At 39.4% G+C, this 22,500-nt stretch overlaps 1 protein-coding gene across 1 annotated transcript in view; it reads right to left on the bottom strand.

The window, feature by feature from the left end:
- LOC143039714 (putative E3 ubiquitin-protein ligase HECTD2) overlaps positions 1–22,500 on the bottom strand; it is a 76,158-nt gene that overhangs the window by 27,471 nt on the left and 26,187 nt on the right. Inside the window, exons 4-8 of the mRNA XM_076209955.1 lie at positions 13,647–13,825; positions 11,716–11,818; positions 6,358–6,447; positions 2,052–2,272; positions 1–89 (exon numbers count right to left, since the gene is read on the bottom strand). The exon at positions 1–89 is cut by the window's left edge and continues 60 nt beyond it. Coding sequence (XP_076066070.1) covers positions 1–89; positions 2,052–2,272; positions 6,358–6,447; positions 11,716–11,818; positions 13,647–13,825 — 682 coding nt within the window. The remainder of the gene's footprint in view (positions 90–2,051; positions 2,273–6,357; positions 6,448–11,715; positions 11,819–13,646; positions 13,826–22,500) is intronic.

The following is a 22,500-nucleotide window of genomic DNA, read 5'->3' as shown; positions in this document are numbered from 1 at the left end:
GCAAGGATCGGTCGGGCGGAGGGAACTGTCGGACCGTGATGAACTGGACGATGATGGACACCAAGATTCGAAGCCGCGACACCTCCAGTCTGGGAAAGGGACACAAACAAGACGTGATCAGGGTAAGGGATCCAGAGTTGGGAGGACAAGGAGGAAGTGTGGGTAGTAGTAGGGTAGTAATGGTAAGAGATGGGGTCATCGGGAGGGAAGTGGGCGGGTAAGATAAGAGCAAGACCACGTAAGGCAGTGGTTCTTAATCTGGGGTATCCTATGTAGTAAGGTCATGCCTTGAAGATTTGTTTTCTGTAGAATTCACGTACTATAAGTGAATTTCTTAATTGATATTGTCACCCCGCTGGAACATGCATTATGGAAATATAATATTATTAATGCTGTTACGTCTCTCATATTTATGTGTAAATGTCTGTAAATATTAGTACTATTACTCTTAATTAATATTGTCACCCCGCTGGAACTTGCATTATGGAAATATAACATTATTAACACTGTTTCGTCTCTCATATTGATGTGTAAATGTATGTAAATATTAGTACTATTATTCTGTAAAGGTTGAATTGTAATTCATAAGTCAAATTATTCGTGGTGATATTAAATGTGTATTCTGTCCTTCTTGCATAAAGAATTATGTCACGCTGGAAAGACAGCGGCTTTGGTCGACTACACCTTGCATTATATTTCCAATAAACAGTCCCGAGAGAATTGAAGTTTGATTAATTCCTTTCTCTCGCTTAAGTTTCCCTTCACCAAGAGGGGGTTCACACGGTCTAACCTGTTCGTCGAACGCGGTTCGACAGACACTTCTTGAAAGTGATGTGTGAACGTGTGAACGGGGTAGTTGGTTGTCGAACTCGTTGGTTAAACCCCAAATACCCCGTTCACACGTTCACACATCACATCACAAGGGGTACGAAATCTTGAACCTGGGGGGGTACGAGACATGATAGCCAGTGTATGATACTGCATATTTACCATGGGAAAGCAAAGCAAGGTTTGTATCACTAATCCTTTTTGTATGTTTGCATTGTATTTGTATTGGATGAGGGTACGAGACATGATAACCAGTGGAAGGTACTGTATATTTACAATGAGAAAGCAAAGCAAGGTTTGTATCACTAATCCTTTTCATATGTCTGCATTGTATTTGTTTTGGATGGGGGCACGAGAAGCTTTTCAGAGATATTGAAGGGTACTAAGGGTATTGAAAAAGGTTAAGAACCACTGACCTAAGGGGATTAGAAAGAGTAGGAATGGGAAAGAGAGGAGCAAGGACAAGCACAGGGGTGTAAGGCTGTTGCACAGATAAGCTAAAGTCAAAACAAATCATCGAAAAAATTAGCGCAAAGTTGAAAGAACAAATAGAAAAAAAACAAGGACAAAGACAAATAAAAGAACAAAAATAGGTTTGACTAAATACTTAGCACGAACAAGGGCAGGACAATGGAAAGAGCCAATGTAAGGGCAAAGTTAAGAAAGTAAAAAAAAATGTTTAGTACAAGGTTTTGATAAAGAATGGCCCAAATTTCTATCACTTTAAACACGGCCCTGTAGTAAGCGTAATCGATGTAAGAATATATCCTGTTAAAACATACAAATAGGTTGAAAAATGTTCATTGAGACTCTGCAGACAGGTCGACCTGGCAAGCCGTGTACACCAGAGGAACAGCCTGACTAAAATGACGTTCAGTCCCGAAGGAGAGCAGAAACCCCGTGCAGAGGGACACAAGCGCACAGCGTGCACTCCAGTCCCCTGAGGAACAACGTCCGTGTTGCACCAGAAGAGGACTGAAGAACCACATGCTATAGCACCAGCGGCGTAATTCCTGAACCTTCACCCTTCGTGAGAAGCAGAACACCGTCGCAATATGCAACAATGGACTACCATAAGAAGAAGAAGAAGAAGAAGAAGAAGAAGAAGAAGAAGAAGAAGAAGAAGAAGAAGAAGAAGAAGAATGTCTATACTTTCATAACGCAAACGCACATGCGCCGCTATCGTCAAGGCGCGTAAACACCACCTTTGGGGTAACACTCACATGCGGAACCAGTGGACGAGGAGCTGGTGGTCGCTATTGGTCAGCGATGTCACATTGCGAAGTACGTGGGCGAGGACCGTGTACGAGCTCTGCGTCATGAACACCGGGGACTGAAGAACGATGAAGAGAGCGCGGACGCGGTCCTTGCTGAAGAGGCGGGGACGTTCCTGGAGCATAGCGTTGATGACCGCCTTCAGGAAGTTCTTGTGGACCACGGAGGTCTGGGGAGAAATGAAAATAAAAAAATAAAATAAATAGATAAATAATATAAATATACATGCATACACACACACACACACACACACATATATATATATATATATTTATATATATATATATATATATATATATACATATATATGTGTATACATATATGTATGTATATATATATATATATATATATATATATATATATATATATATATATATATATATATTGTAGTGAACATCATTAGGGAATCGGAAACACAAAAAGCATAAGAGAGAAAAAATATTCCAAATCCATAAATGCCCCCCCCCCAAAAAAAAAAAATGATAATAATAATATATACATTAAATTCGGGAGGGACAAAAAAGTGTAGAAATAAACAAGTTTATAAACAAAAGGCAGAGATCAGAGAAAAGAAAGAGAAACACGGGCGAAATAGAGGAAACTATTCGGAAAGATAAAAATATTAAAGGGGGCCGACCGCAAACTAACTTTAGCGGGGCAGGAAATTATATTGCTGATCAATAAAAATGAAGAGATCATTAAATGCAGAAACAGAATGGTAAAAAGATGAAAAACTACGAAGAGCTTTACTCGTCAAAGACCCTATTTGAGTCAGTAAATTTATTTGTGGACTTTAATGGTGTACCAGAAGTTACGAAGGAAGAAATGGCGTTTACTCTAAAATATATGAAAGGAGGAAAAACACCTGGGTAAGATGATATATTGATACATACATACATACATATACCAAGGCTTTTTCCCCCTTCCAAGGGAGGTAGCCAAAAAGGGAAAGGCATAAAAACACTCCCACCCATTTCATCCCTAAATACACTCCACACCCCTCCCACCCTTCCTCTCATCTGAGCACCTCATCTGAGCACCTCCTGGATGACGGGTCATCCCTGCACCCTGCCCACCGCCCTGGGTCAGAAGCAGTGTCGCAAGACACAGTACATCCACAGCAAGGCCGCTTCATTTAATCGGCGACCCCCCCTCTCCGTCCCCCTTTGCATATAAGGAGAGGACGGGGAGAAATCCCTTCGGGCTGCGTCAAAATTTACTCACACATACTACCCCACCCCCCACCCCCCCGCCCATTCCTCCTCATGCAGTCACAACATCATCCATATACAACCATTCTCCACTCACCTCTGTCTTCCGTCCTCTCCCTTCCTTCCTCAACAGACATTCCCCTCTTCCCCAAAGCCCCCTTCACCCCATCCATCCACCTCATCCTAGGACGTCCCCTCATGTTCACTCCCTCCACATCTGCCTTCCATACCTCTTTTACTAGTCTTTCTTCACTCATTCTTTCCATGTGTCCAAACCATCCTAATATTCTTTCATCAACCCTATCTCCCAAATCCTTTTTCACCCCTGTTCTCCTCCTCACCTCCTCATTTCTCACTCTATCTAGCCTAGTAACCCCCACCATACTTCTCAGACACCTCATCTCAAACACATTCAAACTCCTTCTCTCTTCTTCTCTTATGTTCCACGTTTCTGCCCCATACAATGCTGTTGGCACAATCACTCCTTCATACAGTCTCCTCTTCGCATCCATTCCCAAATGTCTATTTCTCATTACACTCTTTAAACCACCAAGGCATTTACTCGCTTCTCTCAATCTACATTCTACCTCCACCTTCACTCCACCTTTTCCTGCTACACTTGCACCCAAGTATCTAAAACTATCCACTTCCTCCAGTCGCTCTCCCTTAATGTTCACTTCCAGTCTACTGCCACTTTCACCCCTTGTACATCTCATCACCTTACTTTTACCCACATTTATCTTTAGCTTTCTTCTATCACATACTCTCCCAAACTCTGCCACCAGCTTCCTCAATCCCTCCTCTGACCCTGCCACAAGCGCAGTGTCGTCTGCAAACAACAGCTGGCTCACCTCCCACTTTTCTCCATTTTCTTTAACCATCTCCAATCCCTGACTCACTACCCTAGCATTCACCTCTCGCACCACCCCATCCATGTATAAGTTGAACAGCCAGGGCGACATAACACATCCTTGACGAAGTCCCACCTTTACTTCAAACCACTCACTCTCTCCATTTCCAATCCTAACACATGCTCTACTACTCACATAAAAACTCTTGACAGCTCCCAAAAGCTTTCCTCCTATCCCATAAATCTGCATGACCTCCCACAGTGCCTTTCTGTCTACCCTATCATAAGCCTTTTCCAGATCCATAAAAGCCCAAAAAACATCCTTCCCCTTTCCTATAGCTTTCTCACATATCTGTCTTACCACAAAGATCTGATCTACACAACCTCTACCCGTCCTAAATCCACACTGTTCCTCACCAATTACTCCTTCTGTTCCTCTCCTAATCCTCTCAATTAAGATTCTCCCATAAGCCTTCCCTACTACACTCAACAGGCTAATCCCTCTGAAATTACTACATTCACACTTGTCCCCTTTTCCCTTGTAAAGAGGAACTATACAGGCACTACTCCAGTCCTCCGGTACTCTACCCTCTCTCCAGCAAACATTAAATAATCTCACCAACCAGTCCACCATCACTGAACCTCCCTTTTTCAGACATTCTGCATGACATCCATCCAGACCAGGTGCCTTACCTGCTTTCATCATCTTTACAACTGCCTTCACCTCATCCTTCCTTATTTCTCCTCCATTCTCCTCACTCATCACTCTCATTTTCTTCGTATTTCCCACTGCAGCTATCTTTCCCTCCCTATCCTCCTTCACATTCAGCAACTCCCTAAAATATTCTGCCCATCTTCCCCTCACTGCCATCTCTTCCATTATCAACTCTCCATCTGTACCTTTTACCTTTTCTTCCCTACTTGATTCACCTCCTCTTCCTCTCTTAATTTCTTTCCAAAACATCTTTTTATTACTTTCAAAATTTTCTGTCATACTCCTACCCCATTTCACATCTGCTCTCCTCTTTGCCTCCTTTACCTTTTGCTTTACTTCTCTTTTCTTTTCTTTGTACGTCTCATATGACTCCCCTGTCCTCTTTTGTAACCAATCTGTGAATGCTCGCTTCTTCTCTTCTACAACCTTCTTTGTTTCCTCATCCCACCATTCACTACCCTTTCTTCTATTTCCTCCTGTCCTTCTTGTTCCACACACCATCCTTGCACACTTTAAGACTCCCTCCTTGAACCATCCCCATTCCTCCTCCACACCCATCTCTGCTCTATCCTTAACTCCCTCCCACTCCTCCTTCAGCTTCTTTTCGTACTCCTTCTCCTTTTCCTTTTCATTCAAGGAGTTCACTCTAAGAACCTCCCTACCTTTTGTCCCTTTCCTCCTTCTCCATCTATCCTCCACTCTCAACTTACCTTCCACCAAAAAATGATCTGATATTCCCCCACCCTCTCCCCTTAGCACATGTACATCCTTAACTCTTCCTATCATAATCCTATTTACCACTACATAATCCATTAGCGCTCTATCTACCACCCTTCCCTCCACCACCCTCTCCCATGTGTACTTATGCTTGACTTTCTTCCGAAACACTGTATTTGCTATCATCAGCTCTCTTTCTAGACACATTTCCACCATCAACTCTCCACTACGATTCTTTCCTGGAACTCCACACTTCCCAACCACTCCATCGATTGGACCATTTCCCACTCTAGCATTAAGGTCTCCCAGTACTATTACCCAGTGTTTACGTCATGGAAGAATTACTGAATCATGGTGCAGTGCTATATCATATAACATATAATGTATAATATATTATATATAATGTATAATGAATATATAATATATATATATGCTATACGACATTTAATATAGGATATACAATATACAATACATAGTATGTAATATATAATATATAATATATAACATGATGTATAATATATATATCATATATGATATATATAGTATGAAATGCACAATATCTATTTGACATAATATATATAATGTACGATGTATAATATAGTATGATATATAATACATAATAGATAATATACAACATATGATATATGATATATAATACATGATATATAATACGTAATATATAGCATATAATATGCAGTGTACGATATATAATATAAACAGGAGGAATGACGTGACTTTTAGTAGAGACTGTATATACTCACCGAGTCCTTGATTGAGTCATGAACGGTATAGACGAGTTCCATCTTGAGCCCCGGATCGTCGACACGAGCGCCATCTTGATCAGGATCCCGCTGAAGGAGCAAAGGAGAATATGAGGTGTTCGTGTCCGCATACAGCGCATATACCAGGAGTATGATATACCACGGAGAAAAGGTCAGCGGTTTGCTCGCTAAACGTAGCCCGGGATTTACGAGGGCGACGTCAGCAAGTCTCGAATCGATTGATGTCTACTTTAGAATTATGTTGTTTTTGGTAAACGCGTCCCCGAGGGCCACAAGGGAGACTTGTAAGAGTTCAAGAATTCTCTGGGCAAAAGTAACGACGAATACGAGAATTTCACTTGATTTCCATTAACGAACTCCAATGAAATTTTCTTTGTGTATCCTTGAAAGTTTCGAGCTTCACATGCCGTGACGCCTTCCGGTCAAGTTTGCTTTATCAATGATAAACAGTATCGATCTGGTTCCAAGAACCTTCGGCGTTTTGACCTCTAACGGCTCTCCCCCCCCTCCCCCTTCTTGTTTACCTTAAGAAAATAAATATTGAGTTACTCTTCAGTATTTAATCAAAGAAACATTTCTACGCCATTTTCTCTTTTGCGCTCACTTTAAGAAATTTGGATCCAATAACCTTTGATTTCCTCGACATGCAATTCTGTGTTTACCCAAAGAAAAGTTTTCGATTTTCTTTTTTTTATCCTTTATAATCACGGTTGACTTTGTTTCTTTGTTATTAACACAAAGGCACAGACACATACACGCATGCATGCATCATACATACAATCATACATGCATGCATGCATACATACATACATAAATACATACATATATATATGTATATATATACATAACTACATACATATATATACATACATACATAACTACATACATACATACATAAACATATGCATACATACATGCATACATACATACATACGTACACACATACATGCATACATACATACTGTCACGATACTACCCCTAGCCAGATGACACGATACCCTATCCGGGTATCAAGGTACCCATTCACCTGAGTGCCACCCTTCCTACTACCACTATCTTCCTACTTCGAAGGAACAAACAGTCAGCCTTCTCCCCCCTCCTCCACTTGGGTCGCTCCGCAGCAAAGCGATAGTTCGGCAGCTCGGCTTAAACAACTGTCCTCAGCCAATCACTGGCCAAGATGTCAGCCTAGTTCCCCTGGATAAGCTAGGCATTCCCAAGACTTGACACACATACATACGTCGAGACTGTACAAATTCACACCAGGCTTAATGATCACCTTATGAGTCGATAGCCTTAAAAAGAGAGAGAGAGAGAGAGAGAGAGAGAGAGAGAGAGAGAGAGAGAGAGAGAGAGAGAGAGAGAGAAAAGAGAGAGAGAGAGAGAGAGAGAGAGAGAGAGAGAGAGAGAGAGAGAGAGAGAGAGAGAGAGAGAGAGAGAGAGAGAGACAGAGAGAGAGAGAGAGACTCAACAGACTCGTTGCCAGCTTCGCCCCCCTCTGGATTGTAATAATTATCACTTGGACAACAGACGACTCGACGTGCCGGGTTTCAGTCTTACCCGTTCTACATTTTCTACACATGTCATTCCCCATTTATTTTGTATGTATTGTGTGTTAGGATTAATATTATTAATATTGTTTTGTTAGTTTATGTTGTCTCTGTTTGATTATATTTCATATTGAAATATTAAATAGTTACCATTGTCCTGTCTTTCGGCATACCAATAGTCTGATGCGTCTCTATAACCCCATTCTAACTTTTTTGTGGCTCGGTATGCCCTTACGGTTAACAAGTATCTTTCCAGCCTGAGTCTTAACGATACGTACACACATACATGCATGCATACATACATACATACATACACACGCACACACATACATGCATACACACACACACACATACATGCATACATACACACACATACATGCATACATACATACATATACATACATATGCATACATATACACATACATATGTGTATATACATATATATATATATATATATATATATGATACATATATATATATATATATATATCCATTCATATACATTATATATATGCATACTTACACATAATTGCACGCATACGTATATATACATACATGCATGCATGCATACATATATATACAGTATATATATATATATGTATATATATATATATACACATACATACTACATGGATAGGTCATATATACATGCGTGCGTGCATGCATGCATACATGCACGCATATATACACACAAAGAGGAATAGACATGAAGACACAGGTGCACACAGGCACAAAAACACTAACATGCAGACAAAGACAGGAACAGACACACACACACGCACACACACACACAAATACGCACTGGTATGAACATAAACAGACAAACACAGAGGCAAACACACACCGTCACGAACAAAAACAAGTTGACAAGTAAGAAACATACATGTATACATTCGCCCCTATATGTTCATTGATCAGGTATCAAATTTTACGCCCTCGTAAAATATAGTGTCTGCGCATGGCTTTACTGCCGCGCATTTGTATTCGTCTAGAAAGCCTCTAATGTATTATCGAATGGGTTAGTGTGTGTTCGTAAGTACGTTGACAGTGAAGGCGTGAATGTTTGATGAGCACAAATACACACAATGTCGGTTCTCGGTACACGTGTGACCCCGACCAACATTTCAGATCCCACGTAACGTAACCAGCTGGATAGGGAACAGGTGGAGTTGACCTGAGTGGGAACTACAGCGTATGGAAGGGTTAATTGTGGATCGTCCACCAGCTGTATGGGGATATACGGTAGGGTCAGTTATGAAGGGTTCTTGAATGTAAATAGTTCTCCATATCGGAAATATTCAAAACTACAAAAAATCTGAAAATTCATATTTTGATATATTAATGAGGAGTTGAGATGGAATGGGTGGAAAGGGGGGTGGAGGGGAGTGGAATGGGTGGGAATAGGCACGTGCCTCTGACTTGGCTACCTCCCTTATAAAGGGGAAAAAAACTCTTGGTATATAATAAGATTTTTGAGAGGCGTTTTCATGCCCATTAATGGAAGTTTTTCGATTTTTAGTGATTGCGCGGTAGAGGGAATTATATGCAATTACTTTCTAGTGCTATGCCTTATTTTTAATCAATGGCCAATTATAATGATAATTTATGTTTACATCGTGTATAATATTGTGGACATTTTAACCTGACCCATGACATATCGGAACAATGCAAATATATATATACAGTATATATATATGTGTATATATATATATATTTTTTTTTTCTGGTGTTCAATATCTTTATAAAGTTATTCCTTTGCAATAACTTTTTTCCAGCAAAAATGTTTGTTTGGTATGCAGTCTGCATAAAACAGTATTACAAATCAAATATTATTGATGGCCACGGACAAGGACAGAGCACAAAGATTTATGTCGACAAGATAAACAAAATATTAGCAATGTAACGCATTACCATTTTCTTAGAAGAAAAAATAAACATTGAACCTGCTTCCCATTCCTCTTCAAATGATCAGTATCGCGCATTGCGAGAAAAGAGTTCTACTTGGAGTACATATCGCCTTGTCTGACTCAGATCAAAGGCTTGTCACGTGGTCAATAATTATATATCACACACTTGTTGTGATCGATCAGTTTTGGATGTGATGTTGATTGAGAACATTCACAGTCGCACAAATAGAAAAGAGTTGAAGTCATTCACATGCAATGCCGAACGATCTTTTTTAATCTATTGATTTACTCGTTTGTTTATCTATTTTTCTAAGCTGGAAGAAGCTTTAAAAATCGCTAAATCGAAGTGTTAACTATACAAATTTTTGTTTATTGAACAGCAGTGTCGAATAGTCACTCAGTTACTTCTCATTTTAGAATAATGAGGAGTTTTAATTGATTAAAATCATGTATCGGTAGTCATAACAAAAGTTCACATGAAACGATTAAAGTTGATAGTTTCAAGAACGTCATAGAAAACGGAACAATCTTTGACTCTGACGTCATGTCGGCTTCTGCGAAATTGTAGATATAAAATCGTTTAGATGATATCTATCTAACAGTCAAGTGACTCAGATATCAAATATCAGCACATTTCATATTCCTCATGACCTTTTTATATTTCCACAAATAATGCAACTTTGCTGTTTCATGCTCATCCATGGACAAATCTTTGAAACTGGACTTAAGTTACATCTCAAAAACGAACTTTTTTCAACCCTGGTTATAAGAAAAATAAAACTAATATATCCTATGCCACAGTTGTACAAATAACATATTGTGCATGGAAATAAGTCCCACATGCGCTTGAGGACTGTATTCTTAAACAAATACTCAGGGGCCCAAAACCAAACAAGCAAGTTTTATATACTTTTGAGGACCGTATTCTTAAAAAACAGGTTGCCCAAAACCAAACGTCCAAAATCTCTGGTTTCAGTTTCCTCTGAGAATAATAATGGAAGATGACCAGTTTTCTTTCCATAATTCTCCCAAACAAATCGACCTGAGTCAATATTCATTTCTTCCCTTACGCTTTTGAATTCTTCATCAGTGTGACGTACATGATTTTTTTTTTTTTTTTTTTTTTTTGGTAGAAGGGCAAACGATATGACTGATCCAAGAGCTCAACGCTAGGCAAAATGAAGACTTGGTCGGTCACGATGACACCGACGCCGCAAAGTTGTTCTTCAGACTGATCACATAAGGAGCCTGCAAGAGACCATATGGCCTACACTAGGCACATCAGCAAATGCTAATCACAATAACAAATTCAAGAGTGGATCACCTAATTAAAGGGATTAAAGGGAGGCCTCAAACGTTACTAGAACCTGTGTTTTTTCAAGATTCCTTGTGAAAAGATATTTAGCACACGTTCTAGTTAAATTTCACGAATGTACGCAACTAAGCTTATATTAAGCACATAAGCATGCTTTGAACACACACGTGTGTGTGTGTGTGTGTGTGTGTGTGTGTGTGTGTGTGTGTGTGTGTGTGTGTGTGTGTGCATAAGTATGCTTGTGCTTGTGCGTACACGTGTGCGTGTGTTTGTATACTCGTACATGCATATTCGTGTATGCGAGTTTATCCCGTGCGTCTATACAAAGCTGTGGTCTTCGTACAAGATGGAACACAAGTGCCATGGTGCTCTTTGTGTACCTGCGTGGGTGACAACTGGGAAGACATGTAGTGCGCGCAGTGCGTATAAAGCTGCGGTTACAGTCAACCGAATGGTTGGATTCCATCGATTCGGTTGGATTTCGTCCAAGGTTGGAGGAAATCCAACGGAATCGTTGGAATCCAACCCGTAGCTTTAGCATGTAAGCATGTAACCGAGGATTACCTTGAACGTAGCGCAGATCGCGGCATACGATTCGAAAGTCTCGAAGTAGAATTTCTTGACATCGTTGTAGTTTTTCGTCTCCTTTGCTTTTCGTACGTCTTGCCTGAGAAGTAAAAGGCCAAATGATTATTTCTTCTTCGTCGTCGTCTTCTTTTTCGTCATTTTTTTTCTTTTTTTTTTCCCCTTCTTATACTCTTCAAAGACATGGCATCCCCTTGGAGGCATGGCCTATGACAGAGTAACATAAACGTGGCATTGTTTAAGAAACATGACTCCTGCCGAGAAAGGTGCTAACATGGTAAGGTTCGGACACAGATACCACAGGGAAGGGTGTGGGGTGGGCAAGAGAGTTGGTTTCGCACACCAAGGGCAGAAGAAATCGTCGCCGATTAGACGCTTTCGTGCGTAGAATTGAGTCTGAATCAATCATCGGTGGAGTGTGCGCGTGGAAGGGAAGGGTGGGGGGGGGCGTTCCGTGTAGTGTTCGCTGGAGAGGTTTAAACGCTGTCGTTTAAGTGGGAAATAAGTGTTGGGTCTTCTAAGGTTTCAGAAAAAATAATGAAGGTCTTCCAGTGTGTTCGTTTCTGGCGTTAAGAGGACGGTTCTTCTTTGTTTTATGTTTTCTAACCAAGAGCTTGCGAAAGGTCATGGAAGAGAAGTTTCCTTTTAAATGTTTTACTCTCGCTGATGCCAGACTGTTTTATTCAGCTTAAGAGTCGGCCAAGGGACGAAAAGAAGTTTTAAGAATAAAAGTATTTTGGTCGTTTCCGTTCATCGTGTGAAATCGCTGGACGGTAGCTACACCAAAGTGTGTAACACCGACAATAGAATTTATTCTTGTAAGCTTCAGATGATTTCAAACAGCTGTAAGGAGAGCCAAGGTCAAGACCCAACCTGCCTGGGCCCCCACACCTGATGAAAATCACCTGACGTTAACCCAAAAGACAAAGATAATTAGGTGGAATCTAGTCGGAGGGCTTCATCATACAATCAGTGTAGCCTCGTTAGGTCATTGGAAGTCGGTCAGTCAATAGGCGTGGTCGACGACGTCGTCCGTTGATATCCGTTGGGGATAAAAGGAGACTTGAAGACTCTTCGTGACAAACCACTAGCTCTCACCGGACATAAGAGACAGCCACATCATAGTAAAGTTATGTGATGTGTGTTTATTGATTTCTTTGTTTTCATTTACCTATCTACTTGTATATTTTATTCACTTTATTTGTCTATTTTGTTCTATTGTTTGTTTACTTATTAATCTAGTTATTTTACTATCTATTTATCTGTTGTTTTTTTGCTTGTTTGATTAATTATTTACTTATTAATTAAATCGTTTATTGAGATATTCATAATATTCGTAATTAACTTATTCATTTATATATATTCATTTACTCATTTATTTACTTATTCATTCATTTATCTTTTTATTTATTTATCATTTATCTATTATTACATCCAACCTCGTATAGGATCAAAACTATCTTCTATTAGAATCCCATTTTTGCACATAAGAATCTTCTACGGGAAATGTTGAATATGGTAACTTAGGTCTGGTTTGTGATACATCCAAATGAATACCTGACAGTTGTGATTTATGACTATGCTGAGGTATTTATGTTGAAAGTGATGTTGACAAATATGATGATTCCATTTCAGACTCTAATGGGAATCTGTAATGGGAATCTCTAATGGGAATCACTGGAATTGGGACACCTCCAATACTCGGAACGATAATTTCCGAAGTCGAGAACCCTCCGGCCACTCGAAGTAGCACTCCTCTCGAAGCTTCTGATCAATTTCCGAATAATTCGTTCTCGTTCCGAATATTTGGGGAGTTTCCGGTGTTCAGAAATTCCCAACAGAAGAAAGATTTCCTCACATGTCAACGAAGCTGATGTCAGCACTTAAACAAAAAAGTGAGAAGAACTTACATGAAATCTTCCCTTCTGGTGGTCCGGGCCGGGTAGAGCGGCCGCTTGGATCCTTCTGCCTCTGGGGCGCTCTGCGAAGTCGAGAGTCGTTCCTCACTTCGGGCAGAACGCCTCCCCACGGAGCTCCCCCTCCGGGAGGCACCGCCGCTACTGCTGCTACTTCGTCGGGAGTCGGAGTCCTATTGTGAGAAAAATGAAAAAAAAAATGAAGAAGTTTTCGGGCAAGGAAAATATGTAAGGTGGAAATATAAAAAAAAAATAAAAATAAATGAAAAATAAAAAATATTTTAAAATATCTAAATTGTTGGGAAATGAATGAGAAAACAGTAAACATTATCACAATGTGGCAAGAATTAATTTAAAAGTTTTAGGGCAAGGAGTGTGGGGTGGAAATACCAAAATAAAATAAAAAAACATTTGACACCAATATTTATAAATTGTTGGGCAATAAAAGAAAAAAGTAATTATTATCACGATGTGGAAAGAAATAATAATAAAAGAAATAGGGCAAAGAAAACTTGTAGGGTGGAAATACCAAAATATTTTTTTCTTTTGTACGAATATTTGGAAATTGTTGGGAGATGAAAAGTAAACATCATCACGATATAGCAAGAAATAATTATGTCAAAAAAAAAAAAAAATTAGTCGAACGAAGAAATTAATAAAGTGAACCCATTCGGGTTTGTCACAATTTTCTGCCAAGTGCATACTTTATGGCCCACGGCATCAAAGTGCAATCTTTTGAGATCAAATTGAGGAAAGACCATTTTTTTTTTCAAAGAAAGTAAATAACAAATGATAAATGAAGAAAGAAGAAAAATAAAAATATACGATAAATAATCAACAAATAAATAAACAAATACGTTTGTAAATAAATAAATAAATAAGTCAATAAATAATAAGTAAATGAGTAAATAGCTAATAGATGAGCAAATGAACAAATTGATGAACAAACAAATAATTAAATGAATAGATGAATGAATGAATAAATAAACGAATAAATAGATAATAAAAAGAGAAAGAACTCAGAACACAAGAATGAGTTAATTACATACTTCCTTCCTGAAGTGAATGGCTTATGGTTCATTAAATTATGCGCTCAGCTTCGAGTCTGCATTGTCATCGAAGTGACCTCCAAGTTCACTCCCATCCCCGACCCACCCCAATCATCATCTGCTGCTATTTGCTTGGTTTTCTTTCTTAAAGTACACGGCAAAGGTGACAGAGAAAGCTGCTACTAAGCGCTTAGAATCGTTGTTCCTCAAGGGATTACGTCAGCAGCAGTAGTATGCGCATGCGTGTCATAAGAAGACACGACGGTGATGACATTTGAACTTGAAACTCGCATTGGTTACCTGTGGCCCATAAGGCCCTAGAATTCAGCGTTTCTTAACCTTTTTACCCTTGCGTAAACTTTAAAATAAATTTTGTCTCAAGGAACCCCTGCGCAAAAAAAAAAAAAAAAAAAAAATATATATATATATATATATATATATATTTATGTATATATATACAAACATATATATATATATATATATATATCTGCCATATCTTTCTCATTTTATTTTCATCGTAATAACAGGTTATATAGGATGATTTCTATACTATATTATTGCAATAACCAAGGATATGTCGTGCGTGTTTAATTATATTACGTATATGAAATTAGATAAAAAATCAAAAGTGCATTAGCTTGTCTCACTTGTTCTTGCGTAACCCTTAGGGACCTTTTGCGGAACATTATGGTTCCGGGGAACCTTAAGGTTGAGAAACGCTGACCTAGATGGCCACAGAATGTCACAAGCGAGTCCCTAATCCAGACACTAGTCGAAGTGGCTGGATGCACGACGATTTCATTCAGCGGTGAAGGGGTCTTCGGGAGGCAACAGCAATCCATAGGTACGGGGGTACATAAGAAAATAGGTTGAGAATCACACATTTCATCGCAAATAACGACCGTATTTCTTCTTAGCATATGATAGATTATGGCTCACGCTCGGTGTGGCCTCGGGCTGACCTTGTACAAACATAATTCATCCTTTTACCAATAACGGGAAAACGAGGAAAGACAATTTTATTAGTGCAAAATAATGTAACATAGACAGAAACGCACTGTCTCGGTCACAGACCAAATAAAACAAAAACACGGTAAGAAAAAATGACAATACAACAAACTATAGAAAAGCAAATCCGCAGTCAACATTTTCTTTGTCTGACACGCAAATCCTTGTTCCATCATCTACACACTAACGAAACCATTGCATGGCTGTGGCCTTGTCTTAGCCTTCAATAACTCCAACACGTCCTGCATTTACTGAAAAAAAACACACTAGTATCTCGTTTTAAAACCTTTGATAGACGATCTGACGACGAGACTTTGGCCAAAGTTCGCTGAATCGTGACTCACCGAAGGTCGACTCTATAGACACGGTTGGTTCAGATATTGAACCGCTGCCCGAGATTAGGAAGGGGGGCAGTCCGGAGAATACAAGAGAGGACAAACCGGGAGGGGAGGAGGGGAAGAGGGGAGGGGCTAGAAGTTTGACGATATATATGTAAATACACATGTATTAAACACAGACACACATATATGTGTGTGTATATGTGTGTGTGTGTGTGTGTGTGTGTGTGTGTGTGTGCATATATATATATATATATATATATATATATATATATATATATATATATATATATACATGAGAAATCACATGAACTCGTGATTCTAAATATGCTGAAAAACCACCAAGGAAAAATAATAAAAATAATAAAATAATAATCGAGCGGTTTCGTCTATTTAGACGTCTACTCAGATGTCTAAATAGACGAAAGCGCTCGGTCATCATTTTTTTATTTTTCTTTGGTGGTATATATATATATATATATATATATATATATATATATATATATATAGATATATATATACACAGAGGAACCCTACTTAACCAGCACTTCGCGTAACGAGGGATTCACATAAAGATGCCTATTTTTTTTTTTTTTTTATTTTTTTTTTAAGGGACTCTCTTAACAAACGTTTCACACAACGATTCAGTAGGAGACGACGTCAGGTTGTGTCCTGGACGTGTCGCACCCCCGCCCAGGATTGGCATTTCGTGCACTTGATAGCGTTTCCCAGACTTTTGAAATACAAAAAGTTATTTCAATATTGAATTCATTCAAGTAAATATTGAAAGTATTTTATGTTTACCAATAATTCAGTAATGTCTGTTAAATAATGCAAATACTAACAACTTATGACACCGTTGTAACAAATATAAGAGAACTCACCACAGAAAACAAATCGTAACAAAGTTACTACAAATGTAACAGTTATGGCAACCTTGCTCCCGACTGCTTCTCGGCTATCACTCTGCGCTGGTAAAATAAAATCCGTAATGATAATCCAGCCAACCAGCAATAACCAACCAACCAACCAATCTTTCCCCTTTTTTCCTTGCCCAGTACCTTTTCTTCTCTCGTTTCCCATTCTCTTTGTTCTTTTCTTTCATTCCCCTTCTCTTTCTTATTCTTTTCCTTTGTCTCATTTCCATTTTCCTTTTACTGTCTCCTTCTGCTCTTTGTTACACTTCCTGTATTCTTTTTTCCACTATCTTCTACGTGTCCTCCTTCTTCCCTCACTTTCATTTTTTTTTTCCGACTTCTCTTTTTCATTTTTGCATCACTTATTCCTTCCTCTTGCCCTAGACCCAGTTCTCTGTTTTCCTTCTTTTTTCATGTTCTAGACTGTTTTATTTACGTTATTTATCCTTTTTCGTCTATATTATTTTGGTTTACGTCTTACTATTGTAGCTCTTACCTCGTTTACTATTTTATTATATTTTCCTCTGATCCTCTCCCTGTTCTGTATTCTCCAAAATTTGCAACCCAAGTAACGACGCCCTAACCCGCTCAGCCAGCGAGGAAGCTCGCTGGCTGAGCGGAATAGGGCGTCGTTACTTGCGGCGAAGGTCGAGGGGATGGCGGTTCGAATCCTGCCATCGGCTAAGTTGAACCAAGTGCATGGTTCATTAGATTCCTCGTTACAAAGCCCTAGCCTCCCGATAGGTGGGAGTGTGTAACGTTACACTATATCATCATCATCTTTCTTTTACCTCGTTTTCTATTTTTGTCTTTTATTATATTCATTTTTCTTGTCTGCCTCAAACTTACAAAAAATACAATATATCAAACGTGATGTATCCAATACAGCATTCTATCAAGTTTCTGTGCTCTACACGCACAACGCAATCCATCATATTGCAAGAAAGAGAAGTCTAACCGAACAAACAAGTGTCTTGGAAATGCGATTGGTAATTTCCGACCCATGAAAATAAAGATAATTTTTCATGTTAAGAGTACTCTCATTTCAAATTTTGTATATTCTTTTTTTTTCAAAGAAATACGACCAAGAGTGATAGTTTCCGAGTCTCAATCTAACCGAAAGAACCGATGTGATAGAAATGAGCGGGAATAGGAATTTTAAGTATAAACATTCTACTGTGGACATTAGCTCCCGACAGAAATAGGCAAATACTTCTTTGTATCCAATATATTTTTGTATACAATAACTCCCTTTTGATCTATGAATTTTTGTAAGCAAATGTGTATAAATACAAAAATAAGTTTGCATAGTTCTGATGTTGATTTCTTCACATGCAAAACTGTGGACATTAGCTCCCGACTTATGATATAACAGAAATATGCAAATATTTCTTTGTATCCAATATATATTTGTATACAATAACTCTTTTATGATCTATGAATTTTTATAAACAAATGTGTATAAATACAACAACAAGAGCTGCATAGTTCTGATGTTGGTTTCTTCACATGCAAAACTGTGGACATTAGCTCCAGACTTATAATATAATGGAGATAGTCAAATATTTCTTTGTATCCAACATATTTTTGTATGCAATAACTCCTTTATGATCTATGAATTCTATAAACAAATGTGTATAAATACAACAACAGAGCTGCATAGTTCTGACGTTGGTTTCTTCACATACAAAACTGTGGACATTAGCTCCAGACTTATGATATAACGGAGATAGTAAAATATTTCTTTGTATCCAATATATTTTTGTATACAATAACTCCCTTATGATCTATGAATTTTTGCAAACAAATGTGTATAAATACAACAACAGGGTTGCATACTTCTAATGTTGATTTCTTCACATGAAAACTGTGGACATTAGCTCCCGACTTATAACATAACGGAGATAGTCAAATATTTCTTTGCATCCAACATATTTTTGTATACAATAACTCCTTTATGATCTATGCATTTTTTGTAAACAAATGTGTATAAATACAACAAGAGCTGCATACTTCTGATGTTGGTTTCTTCACATGCAAAACTGTGGACATTAGCTCCAGACTTATAATAAAATGGAGATAGTCAAATATTTCTTTGTATCCAATATATTTTTGTATACAATAACTCCCTTATGATCTATGAATTTTTTGTAAACAAATGTGTATAAATACAACAACAGGGTTGCATACTTCTAATGTTGATTTCTTCACATGCAAAACGCAACCTCCCAGCAGGGTGAGAGTGCCATGGCCTTTGTTACCTCCCACCAGTGCCTTTGTAATTGCACGCCCCACGACTGCAACGACGCTCAGGGCGATGGCCCAACTTAATCGGGCCAAAGAAATATTTCTCTTAAAGTTCAGAGGTGAAATCAATAAGGGAACGTGCACCGGCCTTCCCTCCCACTCCCTTCCCCTTCCATCCACTCCCCTCCCCTCCCCACCCTTCTTCTTCTCTTCCCTCCCCTCCCTTCCCCTCCCAACCCTTTCTTACCTAATTCTTCCCTTTCTTCTCCTCGTATTTATTCCTCTCTCCTCCTCTCCTCCTAACCCTTTCTTGCTCACTTCTCCCTTGTCTTTTAGTCCTTCCTCCTCCTCTCCCTTACCTTCTCCCACCCTTCTCTTTCCTTTCCTTCCCTCCCCTCTCCACCCCTTCTCTTTCTTTCCCTTTCTTCCTCTCCCCTTCTCTCCTCTTTCCTCCTCTCCCTCCCTTCCCCTCATCTCTATTCCCCTCCCCTCCCCCTCTATTTCTCATTCCTGCCCTTCCCTTTTCTCCCTTTCTCTCTTCTTTTTTTTACCTTTCCCCTAATTTCCCCTTTCAAACCCCTACTCTCCTGTCCTCACCCTCCCCTCGTCTCCTCTCTCCTCCCCTCTTCTCTCCCTCTCCTCTCTTTTCTTCCCCTCAGCTCTCCGTCCTCCATCCACTTTTCTTTTTCCTATCTTCATTCCCTTCCCCTCTCCTCCCTCCCTTTTGTGCTTCCCTTCTCTACTTTCTTCCTTTCCTCGTTTTCTTTTCTGTACTCCTTTACTTTTATTAATTTCTCCATCCCCACCTCCTCTCCACATCTTTCCCCTCTTGAATAGCAAAGGTTAACTTCCCTCTGGGTATCCAGTTCTGGTGCAGGTTCTGGGTCAGGTGGTTGTCGGCGGGATTGTCTTTCCGACGACGGCCCCCGTCATGAATCTCAATCCGCGGACAACCTCCAATTCTTCGCCTCAAGAGGATGGAAGGATCTGGAAGCAAGACTCCGGGACTGGAAACATGGAAAAGGAAGAGCAGTTCCTTCCTCACCACCTCCAGGTTATTGCGCAGGTAAGCAGGGGGTTACTGCGCAGCGACAGCATCAAGTTTCTGCGCAGCGACAGTAGCAGGTTGTTATGAAGTGAAAACAGTTCTGTTACGCAGCTGAGAATATCAGATAGTTGCCCAGCGACAACAGCTGGTTGTTGTGCAGCGAAACCAGCAGGCTGGCCGGCCAAAGCAGACCCCTCCGTCGAGGGCTACAGACTGCGCAAAACGAGTTTTAGCTTATGTTACAAAAATCGCCTCGTTAAGGAAGCAATTGAATGACACTTTGATGGCACAGTGATGAGGCACTGAATATCCGATGGCAGAGTCGATCGATGTCTAGGGTGTCGTTCTTAAAGAAGGGGTCGACACATTCCATTCAAAGGTCATGATCGACATTTAATGTCAAATTGTCCATAAAGTTGTTCACTAGATTCCTACGTTGAGAGCACGATCACGGTGCTAGATTCAGCACACGAGGAAGGCGAAGCCTCATATCACCCTACGATCAACGTCAACTTAAGAAAGTTACGGTGTATAACCTTAGCTGGTGCACAGAGAGACGATTCTGGGTTTTGATGGTCCGTCTGCGCGTGGCAACCGCGGTTACAAAAGGTGGCAGCGGTGGGATGGGTAAAACCTGAACTTCCAAGAGATTGGGGAAATTAGAGATATCATACCTCTTGCGACCAGGTCCTAAGAAGATTCTTGTTGTAGGTGCAAATCCTAAATACGTTTTGTTTACTTATTCATTCGATCATTTGTTGATTTAATTGATTAATTTATCAATTTATTTATTATTTTCATTTGATTATTTGATGATTTAATCTATTCTTTTATTAGTTTATTTATATTTTCATTTAATTATTATAATTTATTCATTTATTATTTACCTATTTATGGGTTTATTATATATTTAGTTATTCATCTATTTATATATTATTTATTTTATTTGTATTGCTTTTTTGCAGATTGAGACGTAACCTTTCTGAATAGATTTTAACCAAAAGATAATTAATCTACCCAAGTCAACTGTAGGCCACTGAGCAAGTCGTAAAGTTTCAGGTTTTTATTTTCGTATTAATGGCAATAAAAGAAGTTGGAAGACAGAAATATATATATATTTTTTGTATTTTTTTTTCCAGAACGTTAGCATATGATATTAAGTCTATCCAACATAATCCTACCCTAACCTACCTTAGCCTTTGTCTCTCCCACACTTCACCTTCATAAGCCAAACCAAACCTACCCGGTTCAGAAGTCTCCACCTATACCAGCCACGCTTCCAATTGGCTGGAGTACTGCCGCAGGTGCTCCCAAGTCGAAGAAGTCCGTCTCAAAACTCAGAAAAACTTGTACGCCTAAGTCGTTGAATTATTCCTCTATCATCCATTGATCTACCGTCTCGCGAGGAGCTCCTATCAGAAATCTATTACTTGACAAGGTGACTGTTTCTCCTCTGTCAGCCCTCGACGCTACAAACAGACGTTATCGCCATTCTCCCGAAGAAGCTAAAGGGACGGTCGTCTTAATAGGACCTTCGATAGTCCTGGAAAGGGGACGTACAAAACATCGACCAGAAGTGGACGCGTTAAGTTAAATCCAGAACCCGCATGGCAGTAAGTATGATCTTTACAGAAGAGAAAATAGTCTATGCGCAATTGTTTCAACTTTGTTTCAAACCAGAGACTGTACTGCGGGACTCAGTCTAGTTACCTTCAGCAAAATTCGTGAGCGTCAACTCCGGCTATATGAGCATATGGCACGTTTCCCTGATGGTGATCCTATTCAGCGTTGTCTCCACAAAAGACAACCCTCATTAAAGGAGACGAGGGGGGCAAGGTGATCGAACCTGTCGAGTATTGTTTGGAGTGGGAAAGGTGTCTGCACGGGAGCTTGCCCGGAGGGACCACAAGGACTGACGACGGGTTGTGAGTGAAGCAACGCGCTCCCTGGCGTATGCCCCCAATTGATGATTAGAATTTTTCGTTTCGTAAATGTTCGACGCAAAGAAATACACGTGCTGCAGCTTTGCAGAAAATGTCAGCCACTGTAATACTCAGAAGTGGCTTTTTTTTGTCAGTGGTTTTCGAACTGGGTTCCAGAGACGTCCTAAGGGTTCTTAGAACCTTCCAGTGGGAACCAAAGACCATGAATTGACAAGAGATTTATTTATTCTATTTATTTATTCATTGATTTATTTATTTATTTACTTTTATTCTGGTTTTCTAACTGGGTTCCAGAGAC

Source organism: Oratosquilla oratoria, chromosome 27, assembly GCF_046742065.1.
Source record: "Oratosquilla oratoria isolate Oo_2021 chromosome 27, ASM4674206v1, whole genome shotgun sequence".
NCBI classification, from domain to species: domain Eukaryota; kingdom Metazoa; phylum Arthropoda; class Malacostraca; order Stomatopoda; family Squillidae; genus Oratosquilla; species Oratosquilla oratoria.
The sequence above is the reverse complement of the archived record's forward strand: the minus strand, read 5'-3'. Positions and strand labels throughout refer to the sequence as shown.